The 14,756-nt window shown below is 43.0% G+C and overlaps 1 protein-coding gene across 1 annotated transcript in view; it reads left to right on the forward strand.

Moving 5' to 3' along the window:
• Nucleotides 1-14,756, forward strand: part of LOC118371654 (reversion-inducing cysteine-rich protein with Kazal motifs-like) — an 89,435-nt gene that overhangs the window by 64,951 nt on the left and 9,728 nt on the right. The window contains exons 15-17 of the mRNA XM_052483947.1: nucleotides 1,235-1,430; nucleotides 9,353-9,563; nucleotides 10,430-10,503. Of these exons, the coding sequence (XP_052339907.1) occupies nucleotides 1,235-1,430; nucleotides 9,353-9,563; nucleotides 10,430-10,503 (481 nt within the window). The remainder of the gene's footprint in view (nucleotides 1-1,234; nucleotides 1,431-9,352; nucleotides 9,564-10,429; nucleotides 10,504-14,756) is intronic.

The raw sequence follows: 14,756 nt of genomic DNA on the forward strand, positions 1-14,756 counted from the left end.
AGTCTCTATAGTAACCTGTTGATGTCATCCTATCATCAGAGTCTCTATAGTAACCTGTTGATGTCATCCTATCATCAGAGTCTCTATAGTAACCTGTTGATGTCATCCTATCATCAGAGTCTCTATAGTAACCTGTTGATGTCATCCTATCATCAGAGTCTCTATAGTAACCTGTTGATGTCATCCTATCATCAGAGTCTCTATAGTAACCTGTTGATGTCATCCTATCATCAGAGTCTCTATAGTAACCTGTTGATGTCATCCTATCATCAGAGTCTCTATAGTAACCTGTTATGTCATCCTATCAAGTCTCTATAGTTGATGTCATCCTATCATCAGAGTCTCTATAGTAACCTGTTGATGTCATCCTATCATCAGAGTCTCTATAGTAACCTGTTGATGTCATCCTATCATCAGAGTCTCTATAGTAACCTGTTGATGTCATCCTATCATCAGAGTCTCTATAGTAACCTGTTGATGTCATCCTATCATCAGAGTCTCTATAGTAACCTGTTGATGTCATCCTATCATCAGAGTCTCTATAGTAACCTGTTGATGTCATCCTATCATCAGAGTCTCTATAGTAACCTGTTGATGTCATCCTATCATCAGAGTCTCTATAGTAACCTGTAACCTGATGTCATCCTATCATCAGAGTCTCTATAGTAATCCGTTGATGTCATCCTATCATCAGAGTCTCTATAGTAACCTGTTGATGTCATCCTATCATCAGAGTCTCTATAGTAACCTGTTGATGTCATCCTATCATCAGAGTCTCTATAGTAACCTGTTGATGTCATCCTATCATCAGAGTCTCTATAGTAACCTGTTGATGTCATCCTATCATCAGTCTCTATAGTAACCTGTTGATGTCATCCTATCATCAGTCTCTATAGTAACCTGTTGATGTCATCCTATCATCAGTCTCTATAGTATCCTGTTGATGTCATCCTATCATCAGAGTCTCCATAGTAACCTGTTGATGTCATCCTATCATCAGAGTCTCCATAGTAACCTGTTGATGTCTGCAGTGAGAATATACACAGTTGGGTACACTACTTTACAGTCATTCGGTGCTCAACGCAAAGCAAAGGGTCCACGCTACATTGAAAATAATAGTATTGTACACAGATGGAAGTCAGATGGAATGCGTCCGTGTTTGTTTAAAAAAAAAGTACTTAAAACAATGACATAAATGAACCTCTTTTCCTCTCGTCTTCCCATTGGTCCACAGGTGTATCGCCAACCGTAGAGTGTGCCTGACAGACATGGCTGACTACCCATGTCCTCAGTTTGAGTGTGTGGGTCGCCCCTCAGGTTGTGACAAGAGCCACGTGGACCCAGCATGTGACACAGACAACGTGGAACATCCCAGCCTCTGTCAGCTCCTCCTGATGAGCAAGACCTTGGCCTATATGGGCCACTGTCAGGTACAATTTGACGTTCATGTCAGTTATGCTTTTAGTCAAAGCAATGTTCTGAAGTAGAAAATGTTTTTATCATTCAGTCTCAATGTCTCTGCTTCCATAACATCTACACCATCATTCCCTAAATTGACTGAATATGTTGACAGCATTTAAGGGCTTTTTTGGGGGGCATTTCAATAGATTTAATTCATCGGCCATTTGAGAAGCAGCCTGAAACCAATTTACTGGAGACGGGTGACCAATATTTAGTCAATCACACAGAGATCACCCTGTTCTTAGAGCCTCAGAAAAGCTTTTCTCTATTTGTGGTCATGAACGTTTAAATGAAGAACCTGTCAGAAGCATGACGACACGTCCCAGCTGTTAGCAGCACAGACATACACATTACACATTTCAATACCATACTTTCAGTAAGTGATGTCTTTGTACCTTGGATTATGAGAAGAGGCAGATATCCTAGCCCACCGAAAGCTGAAATCAAAATCAAATCAAATGTTATTTGTCACATGCAACAGAATACAATAGAATAGAACCTTACCGTGAAATGCTTACTTACGAACCCCTAACCAACGATACAGTTCAAGAGTTAAGAAAATATTTACTAAATAAACTAAAGTAAAAAATAAAATTAAAATAACAATAACGAGGCTTCATACAGGGGTTACCGGTACAGTCAATATGGGGGCTATATACAGGGGTTACCGGTACAGTCAATATGGGGGCTATATACAGGGGTTACTGGTACAGTCAATATGGGGGCTATATACAGGGGTTACCGGTACAGTCAATATGGGGGCTATATACAGGGGTTACCGGTACAGTCAATATGGGGGCTATATACAGGGGTTACCGGTACAGTCAATATGGGGGCTATATACAGGGGTTACCGGTACAGTCAATATGGGGGCTATATACAGGGGTTACCGGTACAGTCAATATGGGGGCTATATACAGGGGTTACCGGTACAGTCAATATGGGGGCTATATACAGAGGTTACCGGTACAGTCAATATGGGGGCTATATACAGGGGTTACCGGTACAGTCAATATGGGGGCTATATACAGAGGTTACCGGTACAGTCAATATGGGGGCTATATACAGGGGTTACCGGTACAGTCAATATGGGGCTATATACAGGGGTTACCGGTACAGTCAATATGGGGGCTATATACAGGGGTTACCGGTACAGTCAATATGGGGGCTATATACAGGGGTTACCGGTACAGTTAATATGGGGGCTATATACAGGGGTTACCGGTACAGTCAATATGGGGGCTATATACAGAGGTTACCGGTACAGTCAATATGGGGGCTATATACAGGGGTTACCGGTACAGTCAATATGGGGGCTATATACAGGGGTTACCGGTACAGTCAATATGGGGGCTATATACAGGGGTTACCGGTACAGTCAATATGGGGGCTATATACAGGGGTTACCGGTACAGTCAATATGGGGGCTATATACAGGGGTTACCGGTACAGTCAATATGGGGGCTATATACAGGGGTTACCGGTACAGTTAATATGGAGGCTATATACAGGGGTTACCGGTACAGTCAATATGGGGGCTATATACAGGAGTACCGGTACAGTCAATATGGGGGCTATATACAGGGGTTACCGGTACAGTCAATATGGGGGCTATATACAGGGGTTACCGGTACAGTTAATATGGAGGCTATATACAGGGGTTACCGGTACAGTCAATATGGGGGCTATATACAGGGAGTACCGGTACAGTCAATATGGGGGCTATATACAGGGGTTACCAGTACAGTCAATATGGGGGCTATATACAGGGGTTACCGGTACAGTTAATATGGGGGCTATATACAGGGGTTACCGGTACAGTCAATATGGGGGCTATATACAGGGGTTACCAGTACAGTCAATATGGGGGCTATATACAGGGGTTACCGGTACAGTCAATATGGGGGCTATATACAGGGGTTACCGGTACAGTCAATATGGGGGCTATATACAGGGGTTACCGGTACAGTCAATATGGGGGCTATATACAGGGGTTACCGGTACAGTCAATATGGGGGCTATATACAGGGGTTACCGGTACAGTCAATATGGGGGCTATATACAGGGGTTACCGGTACAGTCAATATGGGGGCTATATACAGGGGTTACCGGTACAGTCAATATGGGGGCTATATACAGGGTTACCGGTACAGTCAATATGGGGGCTATATACAGGGGTTACCGGTACAGTCAATATGGGGGCTATATACAGGGGTTACCGGTACAGTCAATATGGGGGCTATATACAGGGGTTACCGGTACAGTCAATATGGGGGCTATATACAGAGGTTACCGGTACAGTCAATATGGGGGCTATATACAGGGGTTACCGGTACAGTCAATATGGGGGCTATATACAGGGGTTACCGGTACAGTCAATATGGGGGCTATATACAGGGGTTACCGGTACAGTCAATATGGGGGCTATATACAGGGGTTACCGGTACAGTCAATATGGGGGCTATATACAGGGGTTACCGGTACAGTCAATATGGGGGCTATATACAGGGGTTACCGGTACAGTCAATATGGGGGCTATATACAGGGGTTACCGGTACAGTCAATATGGGGGCTATATACAGGGGTTACCGGTACAGTCAATATGGGGGCTATATACAGGGGTTACCGGTACAGTCAATATGGGGGCTATATACAGGGGTTACCGGTACAGTCAATATGGGGGCTATATACAGGGGTTACCGGTACAGTCAATATGGGGGCTATATACAGGGGTTACCGGTACAGTCAATATGGGGCTATATACAGGGGTTACCGGTACAGTCAATATGGGGGCTATATACAGGGGTTACCGGTACAGTCAATATGGGGGCTATATACAGAGGTTACCGGTACAGTCAATATGGGGGCTATATACAGGGGTTACCGGTACAGTCAATATGGGGGCTATATACAGGGGTTACCGGTACAGTCAATATGGGGGCTATATACAGGGGTTACCGGTACAGTCAATATGGGGGCTATATACAGGGGTTACCGGTACAGTCAATATGGGGGCTATATACAGGGGTTACCGGTACAGTCAATATGGGGGCTATATACAGGGGTTACCGGTACAGTCAATATGGGGGCTATATACAGGGGTTACTGGTACAGTCAATATGGGGGCTATATACAGGGGTTACTGGTACAGTCAATATGGGGGCAAAATACAGGGAGTACCGGTACAGTCAATATGGGGGCTATATACAGGGGTTACCGGTACAGTCAATATGGGGGCTATATACAGGGGTTACCGGTACAGTCAATATGGGGGCTATATACAGGGGTTACTGGTACAGTCAATATGGGGGCTATATACAGGGGTTACGGTACAGTCAATATGGGGGCTATATACAGGGGTTACCGGTACAGTCAATATGGGGGCTATATACAGGGGTTACCGGTACAGTCAATATGGGGGCTATATACAGGGGTTACCGGTACAGTCAATATGGGGGCTATATACAGGGGTTACCGGTACAGTCAATATGGGGGCTATATACAGGGGTTACCGGTACAGTCAATATGGGGGCTATATACATGGGTTACCAGTACAGTCAATATGGGGGCTATATACAGGGAGTACTGGTACCGAGTCAGTGTGGAGGCTATATACAGGGGTTACCGGTACAGTCAATATGGGGGCTATATACAGGGGTTACCGGTACAGTCAATATGGGGGCTATATACAGGGAGTACTGGTACCGAGTCAGTGTGGAGGCTATATACAGTGAGTACTGGTACCGAGTCAGTGTGGAGGCTATATACAGGGAGTACTGGTACCGAGTCAGTGTGGAGGCTATATACAGTGAGTACTGGTACCGAGTCAGTGTGGAGGCTATATACAGGGGGGAGTACTGGTACCGAGTCAGTGTGGAGGCTATATACAGGGGGAGTACTGGTACCGAGTCAGTGTGGAGGCTATATACAGTGAGTACTGGTACCAAGTCAATATGGGGGCTATATACAGGGAGTACTGGTACCGAGTCAATATGGGGGCTATATACAGGGAGTACTGGTACCGAGTCAGTGTGGAGGCTATATACAGTGAGTACTGGTACCGAGTCAATATGGGGGCTATATACAGGGAGTACTGGTACCGAGTCAGTGTGGAGGCTATATACAGGGAGTACTGGTACCGAGTCAATATGGGGGCTATATACAGGGAGTACTGGTACTGAGTCAGTGTGGAGGCTATATACAGGGAGTACTGGTACCGAGTCAGTGTGCGGGGGTACAGGTTATTTGTACATGTAGGTAGGGGTAAAGTGACTATGCATCTCCTGTTTAGGACTGTGTACGTATATGATACACCCGAAATCAACTCCATGTTTGTTTGTGAGTGTCTGTTTGTTTGTGTGTGTCTGTTTGTTTGTGAGTGTCTGTTTGTTTGTGAGTGTCTGTTTGTTTGTGAGTGTCTGTTTGTTTGTGTGTGTCTGTTTGTTTGTGTGTGTCTGTTTGTTTGTGAGTGTCTGTTGTTTGTTTGTGAGTGTCTGTTTGTTTGTGAGTGTCTGTTTGTTTGTGTGTCTGTTTGTTTGTGTGTCTGTTTGTTTGTGAGTGTCTGTTTGTTTGTGAGTGTCTGTTTGTTTGTGAGTGTCTGTTTGTTTGTGAGTGTCTGTTTGTTTGTGAGTGTCTGTTTGTTTGTGAGTGTCTGTTTGTTTGTGAGTGTCTGTTTGTTTGTGTGTGTCTTTTTGTTTGTGAGTGTCTGTTTGTTTGTGAGTGTCTGTTTGTTTGTGTGTGTCTGTTTGTTTGTGAGTGTCTGTTTGTTTGTGAGTGTCTGTTTGTTTGTGAGTGTCTGTTTGTTTGTGAGTGTCTGTTTGTTTGTGTGTGTCTGTTTGTTTGTGTGTGTCTGTTTGTTTGTGAGTGTCTGTTTGTTTGTGAGTGTCTGTTTGTTTGTGTGTGTCTGTTTGTTTGTGTGTGTCTGTTTGTTTGTGAGTGTCTGTTTGTTTGTGTGTGTCTGTTTGTTTGTGTGTGTCTGTTTGTTTGTGTGTGTCTGTTTGTTTGTGTGTGTCTGTTTGTTTGTGAGTGTCTGTTTGTTTGTGTGTGTCTGTTTGTTTGTGTGTGTCTGTTTGTTTGTGAGTGTCTGTTTGTTTGTGTGTGTCTGTTTGTTTGTGTGTGTCTGTTTGTTTGTGTGTGTCTGTTTGTTTGTGAGTGTCTGTTTGTTTGTGAGTGTCTGTTTGTTTGTGAGTGTCTGTTTGTTTGTGTGTGTCTGTTTGTTTGTGTGTGTCTGTTTGTTTGTGTGTGTCTGTTTGTTTGTGAGTGTCTGTTTGTTTGTGAGTGTCTGTTTGTTTGTGAGTGTCTGTTTGTTTGTGTGTGTCTGTTTGTTTGTGTGTGTCTGTTTGTTTGTGTGTGTCTGTTTGTTTGTGAGTGTCTGTTTGTTTGTGAGTGTCTGTTTGTTTGTGAGTGTCTGTTTGTTTGTGTGTGTCTGTTTGTTTGTGAGTGTCTGTTTGTTTGTGAGTGTCTGTTTGTTTGTGGTTTGTTTGTCTGTTTGTTTGTTTGTGAGTGTCTGTTTGTTTGTGAGTGTCTGTTTGTTTGTGAGTGTCTGTTTGTTTGTGAGTGTCTGTTTGTTTGTGAGTGTCTGTTTGTTTGTGAGTGTCTGTTTGTTTGTGAGTGTCTGTTTGTTTGTGTGTGTCTGTTTGTTTGTGAGTGTCTGTTTGTTTGTGAGTGTCTGTTTGTTTGTGAGTGTCTGTTTGTTTGTGAGTGTCTGTTTGTTTGTGAGTGTCTGTTTGTTTGTGAGTGTCTGTTTGTTTGTGTGTGTCTGTTTGTTTGTGAGTGTCTGTTTGTTTGTGAGTGTCTGTTTGTTTGTGAGTGTCTGTTTGTTTGTGAGTGTCTGTTTGTTTGTGAGTGTCTGTTTGTTTGTGAGTGTCTGTTTGTTTGTGAGTGTCTGTTTGTTTGTGAGTGTCTGTTTGTTTGTGAGTGTCTGTTTGTTTGTGAGTGTCTGTTTGTTTGTGTGTGTCTGTTTGTTTGTGAGTGTCTGTTTGTTTGTGAGTGTCTGTTTGTTTGTGAGTGTCTGTTTGTTTGTGAGTGTCTGTTTGTTTGTGAGTGTCTGTTTGTTTGTGTGTGTCTGTTTGTTTGTGAGTGTCTGTTTGTTTGTGAGTGTCTGTTTGTTTGTGAGTGTTTGTTTGTTTGTGAGTGTTTGTTTGTTTGTGAGTGTCTGTTTGTTTGTGTGTTTTGAGAAACTCGGCAGCGGTTGAATTAGAGTGGTTTGTTAGTGATTAGGACCTGGTGGGATCATGTTTCTCCTTGCGGTAGGTCGCAGCGTCGGCCTGATGGCGTCTCACCTCAGTAACTCTCAGTGGAACAGGCCGCATCGGGTTATACAGTTGAAGTCGGATGTTTACATACACTTAGGTTGGAGTCGTTAAAACTCGTTTTTCTACCACTCCACAAATGTCTTATTAACAAACTATAGTTTTGGCAAGTCGGTTAGGGCATCTACTTTGTGCATGACACAAGTAATTTTTCCAACAACTGTTTACAGACAGATTATTTCACTTATAATTCACTGTATCGCAATTCCAGTGGGTCAGAATTTTTCATGCACTATGTTGACTGTGCCTTTAAACAGCTTGGAAAATTCCAGAAAATGATGTCATGGCTTTAAAAGCTTCTGATAGGCTAATTGACATAATTTGAGTCATTTGGAGGTGTACCTGTAGATGTATTTCAAGGCCTACATTCAAACAAAGTGCCTCTTTGCTTGACATCTTGACAGCTGCGCCTTCTTCACGATGCTGTCTGTGTGAGTGGACCAATTCAGTTTGTCTGTGATGTGTATGCCGAGGAACTTAAAACTTGCTACCCTCTCCACTACTGTTCCATCGATGTGGATACAAACAAATACTGTACAAACAAATACTAATTGAGTTTATGAAAACTTCTGACCCACTGGGAATGTGATGAAAGAAATAAAAGCTTAAATAGTCATTCTCTCTACTATTATTCTGACATTTCACATTCTTAAAATAAAGTGGTGAGCCTAATCAACCCAAGACAAGGAATTGTTACTTGGATTAAATGTCAGGAATTGTGAAAAACTGAGTTTAAATGTATTTGTTTAAGGTGTATGTAACCTTCCCGACTTCAACTGTATATCCATTTAACGTCAACGACACCTCATTAAAATACCCACTTTATAGGCCCCGTGTCAAGTCACCAAACCAAGAGCCTCGCAATTAGCCAATAAACCCGCCCACTCTCTGTGTTTTCCCGAGACAGTGACTAAAGGGCACACGAGAAGAAAGGAACACCGATGAGTTGTGAAATCTGTGAAAGTTTTGTAATGTTTTAAAAATTGTAAAACTGCCTTAATTTATTTCTGGACCCCAGGAAGAGTAGCTGCTGCCTTGGCAGATGGATGTGAATGATTCATCTGGATGTGAATGATTCATCTGGATGTGAATGATTCATCTGGATGTGAATGATAACATCTGAATGTGAATGATTCATCTGGATGTGAATGATGCATATGGATGTGAATGATTCAATGAATGTGAATGATTCATCTGGATGTGAATGATTCATCTGGATGTGAATGATTCATCTGGATGTGAATGATTCATCTGGATGTGAATGATTCAATGAATGTGAATGATAACATCTGAATGTGAATGATGCATCTGGATGTGAATGATTCAATGAATGTGAATGATAACATCTGAATGTGAATGATTCATCTGGATGTGAATGATTCATCTGGATGTGAATGATTCATCTGGATGTGAATGATTCATCTGGATGTGAATGATTCATCTGGATGTGAATGATTCATCTGGATGTGAATGATTCATCTGGATGTGAATGATTCATCTGGATGTGAATGATAACATCTGGATGTGAACGATTCATCTGGATGTGAGTGATTCATTATTATACTGTATGTTCTATGCAGGACGCCTGTAAAAGGGCTCGGCCCGTGTGCGGCCACAATGGCGAAACGTACAACACGGTGTGCGAGGCCTACTCGGACCGCGTTGCCGTGGACTACCAGGGGCGGTGCCATGCCGTGGGGGCGGTGGCAGAGTTTGCCTCTGACTCAGGCTGTGACATGATCCCCTGCCCTGCCCTCTCCACCCCGGGCTGCATCCCTGTCACACCACCTGGTCAGTACAATAGAGACAGAAATGATATCATATATAATGTTCTATTAGCGCTATGGAACCCTGACGTGTTCCCCCGGACGTGCTACCTGTCCCAGACCTGCTGTTTTCAACTCTCTAGAGACAGCAGGAGCGGTAGAGATGCTCTGAATGATCGGCTATGAAAAGCCAACTGACATTTTACTCCTGAGGTGCTGACTTGCTGCTCCCTCGACAACCACTGTGATTATTATTATTTGACCCTGCTGGTCAACTATGAACATTTGAGGCTGAGTTTCTGTACAGCACTTTGTGACATCAGCTGATATAAGAAGGGCTTTATAAATACATTTGATTGATTGAACCACATTCACTTTGTCATATACACTCAGTGGCCAGTTTATTAGGTACACCACCCTGTTCATGAAAATGGTTCGCTCCTACAGACGGGGAGTCATGTGGCCGTGGCTTGTTATATAAAGCAGGCAGACAGGCATCGAGGCATTCAGTTACTGTTCAATTGAACGTTAGAATGGGCAAAACGAGTGACTAGCCAACTTTCAACGTGGTATGATCATTGGTTCCACGCTGACTGCTGTCAACGATACAGGAGAGTGGCGCTGGAGTAATGATGAGGGGAATGTTGTCCTGGCACATGTCAGGTCCCTTGATACCAATTGAGCAACGTTTCCATGCCACAAAGAATTTGGCCTGGAGGCAAAGTGTGGTGGGTACGACCCAGTACTAGATGGGTGTACCTAATATACTGTCCACTGAGTGTAAATCTCTGTTATACTTATGATTTTTTCTACATGGGAAGTCAGATTCAGATATTGTTTTGATTGACACCTATCCTCTGACCCCTGACCTCTTGGTGCTCCACCTATCAGGCGCCTGCTGTCCTCTGTGCGCGGGCATGCTGCAGATCCTGTGGAACAAGGAGCAAATGAAAGTCTTCGCTAAGGTCAGAACCGTCTGCCATGCGCCTCGACTATCTGGGTGTGGGCCTGGGGCTTTGTTCCATTTCAGAAAAGTTGTCCCCTACCCTCTCACTCCTTTTATGGATCTGTCTAAGTCACAACATTAGCTCCACCAAGTTCAGTATGCTGTGTGCAGGTTTAGATTCCGCTAATAAAGGGCGTACAATCGTGTGCAGGGCAGGAACAAAAGCCTGCACACCCAGTTGAGTAGCTCTCCGGGAGATGGATTGGCCACCCCTGGAGCACAGGCTGTGGGTTTTGAACTGTAGTGACGCAAGACGACCACTAGAGGGAGGCATAGATATAAAATACCTAGCATCAACATCACATGCCTCCTTCTGGGATACTTCGCAAGTTTGAAATGACTAGATCAGACACAGCTTACAGAGCTCAGAAATGCTTCATATACATGCTAATAAGAAATGCTTTGTATACATGCTAATAAGAAATGCTTTGTATACATGCTAATAAGAAATGCTTTGTATACATGCTAATAAGAAATGCTTTGTATACATGCTAATACATGCTAATTCAAAACAGATTCATTATAAACGTGAGCTTGGGCTATTAGTCCCTAATCTCCAATACAATTATCTTATCAACGTTAAGTCTAGACCAGGGGTGTCAAACTCATTTCGCATCGTGGGCCACATACGGCCTAGGGAGATGTCAAGTGGGCCGGACCATTAAAGTTATACCATACTCTGCTATAAATAACCAAAATATCATGTCTTTCCTTTGTTTTGGTGTGAGCACAAGAACATTAGGAAAATATTGAAATTTAATGAACTATCCTTTTACAAAACATTTCATGAAACACCTCATATTTCCTTAGACAAATGTGCAATTTACTTTTATCATTCACAAATATGCATTGCAACTGATCCCACTGATTGTACAAAGGCACAAAACTTTAATTGGTACTGAAAAATATAGTAATGCACTTTAAGATTAAATGAGACTTTTAAAGAAAGGATTTTTAAACCACTTACACATACGCATATAAAATCTAAATGTAATCCCTGCGTACACCTTACAAACTAAGGAGAGTGATTTTAAATGTGTAATGAAGAAAGTGTTCGCCTGTCCTGTAAATCTGTAAACTTCATACATGAAACATACATACACATACAATACATACTGAAAATGATGGAGTTGTATGAACAGTAGAATTCCATCACACAACTTTTGTTTTGAAGCTGCTGACTAACATTAAAGTGCACATTTTTTAAATCACCACAGTAAGGATTCATCTTCATTTGAGCTGTATTCTTTCAATGCAAACAGTATCTAAGGCAGCATTTTAAAGGTGTTAGTCTAGTCTGGACTTGTATTTGTACCTGAAACTTGGCATCTTTTGGCCTGTACAAGTGCATCAACACCAGGTGTCATGTCCTGACTAGCTGTCACTTTCAGAATGTCATTTAAGTGCTTGTTTGTGAGCCTTGAAGCATTTTTGTTTTATTGATATTCATCACTGAGAAAATTTGTTCATGAAAATGGTTGTCCCAAACATGCACAGCAGCCAGGGCTGTTAATTTGGGGTACCCTGGTAGTAGATACTGATAAAATCAGGGCAGGGTTGCCATTTGCCAGTTGCATCTCCCACAAAGTCAGCTTCAACTTAAATGCATGTATGTTGTCAGAAAACTGTGTGACAACTTTTTGCGGCCTTGCAACATTTTGTTCAGATTGTTCAAGTGTTCAGTAATATCAACCAAGAATGCAAGGAGAGTAGCCATTCCTGAGATTGTAATTCCAACACCGGTTTTCCTTTTTCTCCATGAACTGTCCGATTTCCTCTCGTAGATCAAAGAAATGCCTCGCTTAACCATCTCACTTCAGTGTGGTATGGCAGGCTGTGGGTAATGTTGCTGTCGCTGAGAAGTTTGTCAAACTGACGATGGTTCAGACCTCTGGACCGGATGAAATTTTTTTACAGTGCGAACAACCACCTCCATGACGTGGTCCATTTTTGACTTGCAACACAATGCCTCCTGGTGCAAAATACAGTGAAATGTCCAGAAACGATCTCCTCCATTAAGGGCTTGTACTTTGTCTTTGAACTTTGTCGCGACACCTGCTTTCTTTCCGACCATGGAGCGCGCCGTCTGTAGCCAGGCTGACAGCGCGGGACCAGTCCACTCCAACTCTGTCCAATGCAGCAAGGACAGAGCTGAAAATGTGGGCCTGGGGCTGTTGTGGTGTCCATCATTGGCACCAACTCAAGAAACTCTTCAGTAACAGTCAATGTCTCATCAACTCCTCGAATAAATATGGCCAGTTGGGCCACGTCTGTGATGTCAGTGCTCGTCAATTGCCACGGAAAATGCAATAAATGACTTGACTCTCTGTTTCAATTGACTGTCTAAATCTGCCGATAGTTCGAAATCCTCTCTGCTATAGTATTCCTCGTCATGCTAATATTGGCAAAAGCAAAGCTTCTCGGGACATACAAGTTCAGCCGCCTTCATCATGCATCGTTTAACAAAGTCACCCCTGGAATACGGCTTCGATGCTAATGCTATTTTGCAATTAGGTAGCTGGCTTTTACCGCTGCTTCACTGACTTCTCCGCTCTGGATGAAAGTTGACTGCTGTTTCCTCAGACCCGCCAGCAATTCGTTAATCTTATCTCTTCTCAGTTGTCCTTGCAAGCCATCATATTTTTCGCTGTGATGAGTCTCAGAAATGCTTCGAATATTATATTCCTTCAATACCGAAACTTTTGCAAACACTACCAAGCACAAAGGTTTTGTGCATCTCTGTAAATAAATAGGCGTGGTCCATTTTTCTTTGAAAATTCTAACTCAAATCTACTTTTCTCCGTTTATAACGACATTTTGGCTAATGAGGGTGTAGTGGAGAGGTAGAGACATTAACAATCTTAACAACGTCGTAACAAGCAGCAGATGGCAAACAAATGATTGATACCGTCTGCTGTTTTCAGTCTGTCTCAGTGATGCTGAAATGCTTGTCTTAAAAAAAAAAAAAATATTAATTCCATGTCTTTTATGCATTTTTTCCACTTTGAAATTATCCTGCGGGCTGAAATGGGGGCTGTTCCGGCCCGCTGAAATGTTTGTCACCCCTGGTCTAGACCATAAGCCTGCTAATTCCAAACAAATGACCTTTGGAAATGCTGTCACGCTGAAATGATGTAGTGCTGAAATGATGTAGCGCTGAAATGATGTAGCGCTGAAATGCTGTCACGCTGAAATGATGTAGTGCTGAAATGCTGTCACGCTGAAATTATGTAGCGCTGAAATGCTGTAGCGCTGAAATGCTGTCACGCTGAAATGATGTAGCGCTGAAATGATGTAGCGCTGAAATGCTGTCACGCTGAAATGATGTAGCGCTGAAATGATGTAGCGCTGAAATGATGTAGCGCTGAAATGATGTAGCGCTGAAATGCTGTCACGCTGAAATTATGTAGCGCTGAAATGCTGTCATGCTGAAATTATGTAGCGCTGAAATGATGTAGCGCTGAAATGCTGTCACGCTGAAATGATGTAGCGCTGAAATGCTGTCACGCTGAAATGATGTTGCGCTGAAATGCTGTCACGCTGAAATGATGTAGCGCTGAAATGCTGTCACGCTGACATGATGTAGCGCTGAAATGCTGTCACGCTGAAATGATGTAGTGCTGAAAAGATGTAGCGCTGAAATGCTGTCACGCTGAAATGATGTAGCGCTGAAATGCTGTCACGCTAAAATGATGTAGCGCTGAAATGATGTAGCTCTGAAATGATGTAGCGCTGAAATGCTGTCACGCTGAAATGATGTAGCGCTGAAATGCTGTCACGCTGAAATGATGTAGCGCTGAAATGCTGTCACGCTGAAATGATGTAGCGCTGAAATGCTGTCACGCTGAAATGATGTAGCGCTGAAATGCTGTCACGCTGAAATGATGTAGCGCTGAAATGCTGTCACGCTGAAATGATGTAGCGCTGAAATGCTGTCACGCTGAAATGATGTAGCGCTGAAATGCTGTCACGCTGAAATGATGTAGCGCTGAAATGCTGTCACGCTGAAATGATGTAGCGCTGAAATGCTGTCACGCTTAAATGATGTAGCGCTGAAATGCTGTCACGCTGAAATGATGTAGCGCTGAAATGCTGTCACGCTGAAATGATGTAGCGCTGAAATGCTGTCACGCTGAAATGATGTAGCGCTGAAATGCTGTCACGCTTAAATGATGTAGCGCTGAAATGCTGTCACACTTAAATGATGTAGCG

The sequence above is a fragment of the Oncorhynchus keta genome, chromosome 28 (genome assembly GCF_023373465.1).
Source record: "Oncorhynchus keta strain PuntledgeMale-10-30-2019 chromosome 28, Oket_V2, whole genome shotgun sequence".
Lineage (NCBI taxonomy): Eukaryota > Metazoa > Chordata > Actinopteri > Salmoniformes > Salmonidae > Oncorhynchus > Oncorhynchus keta.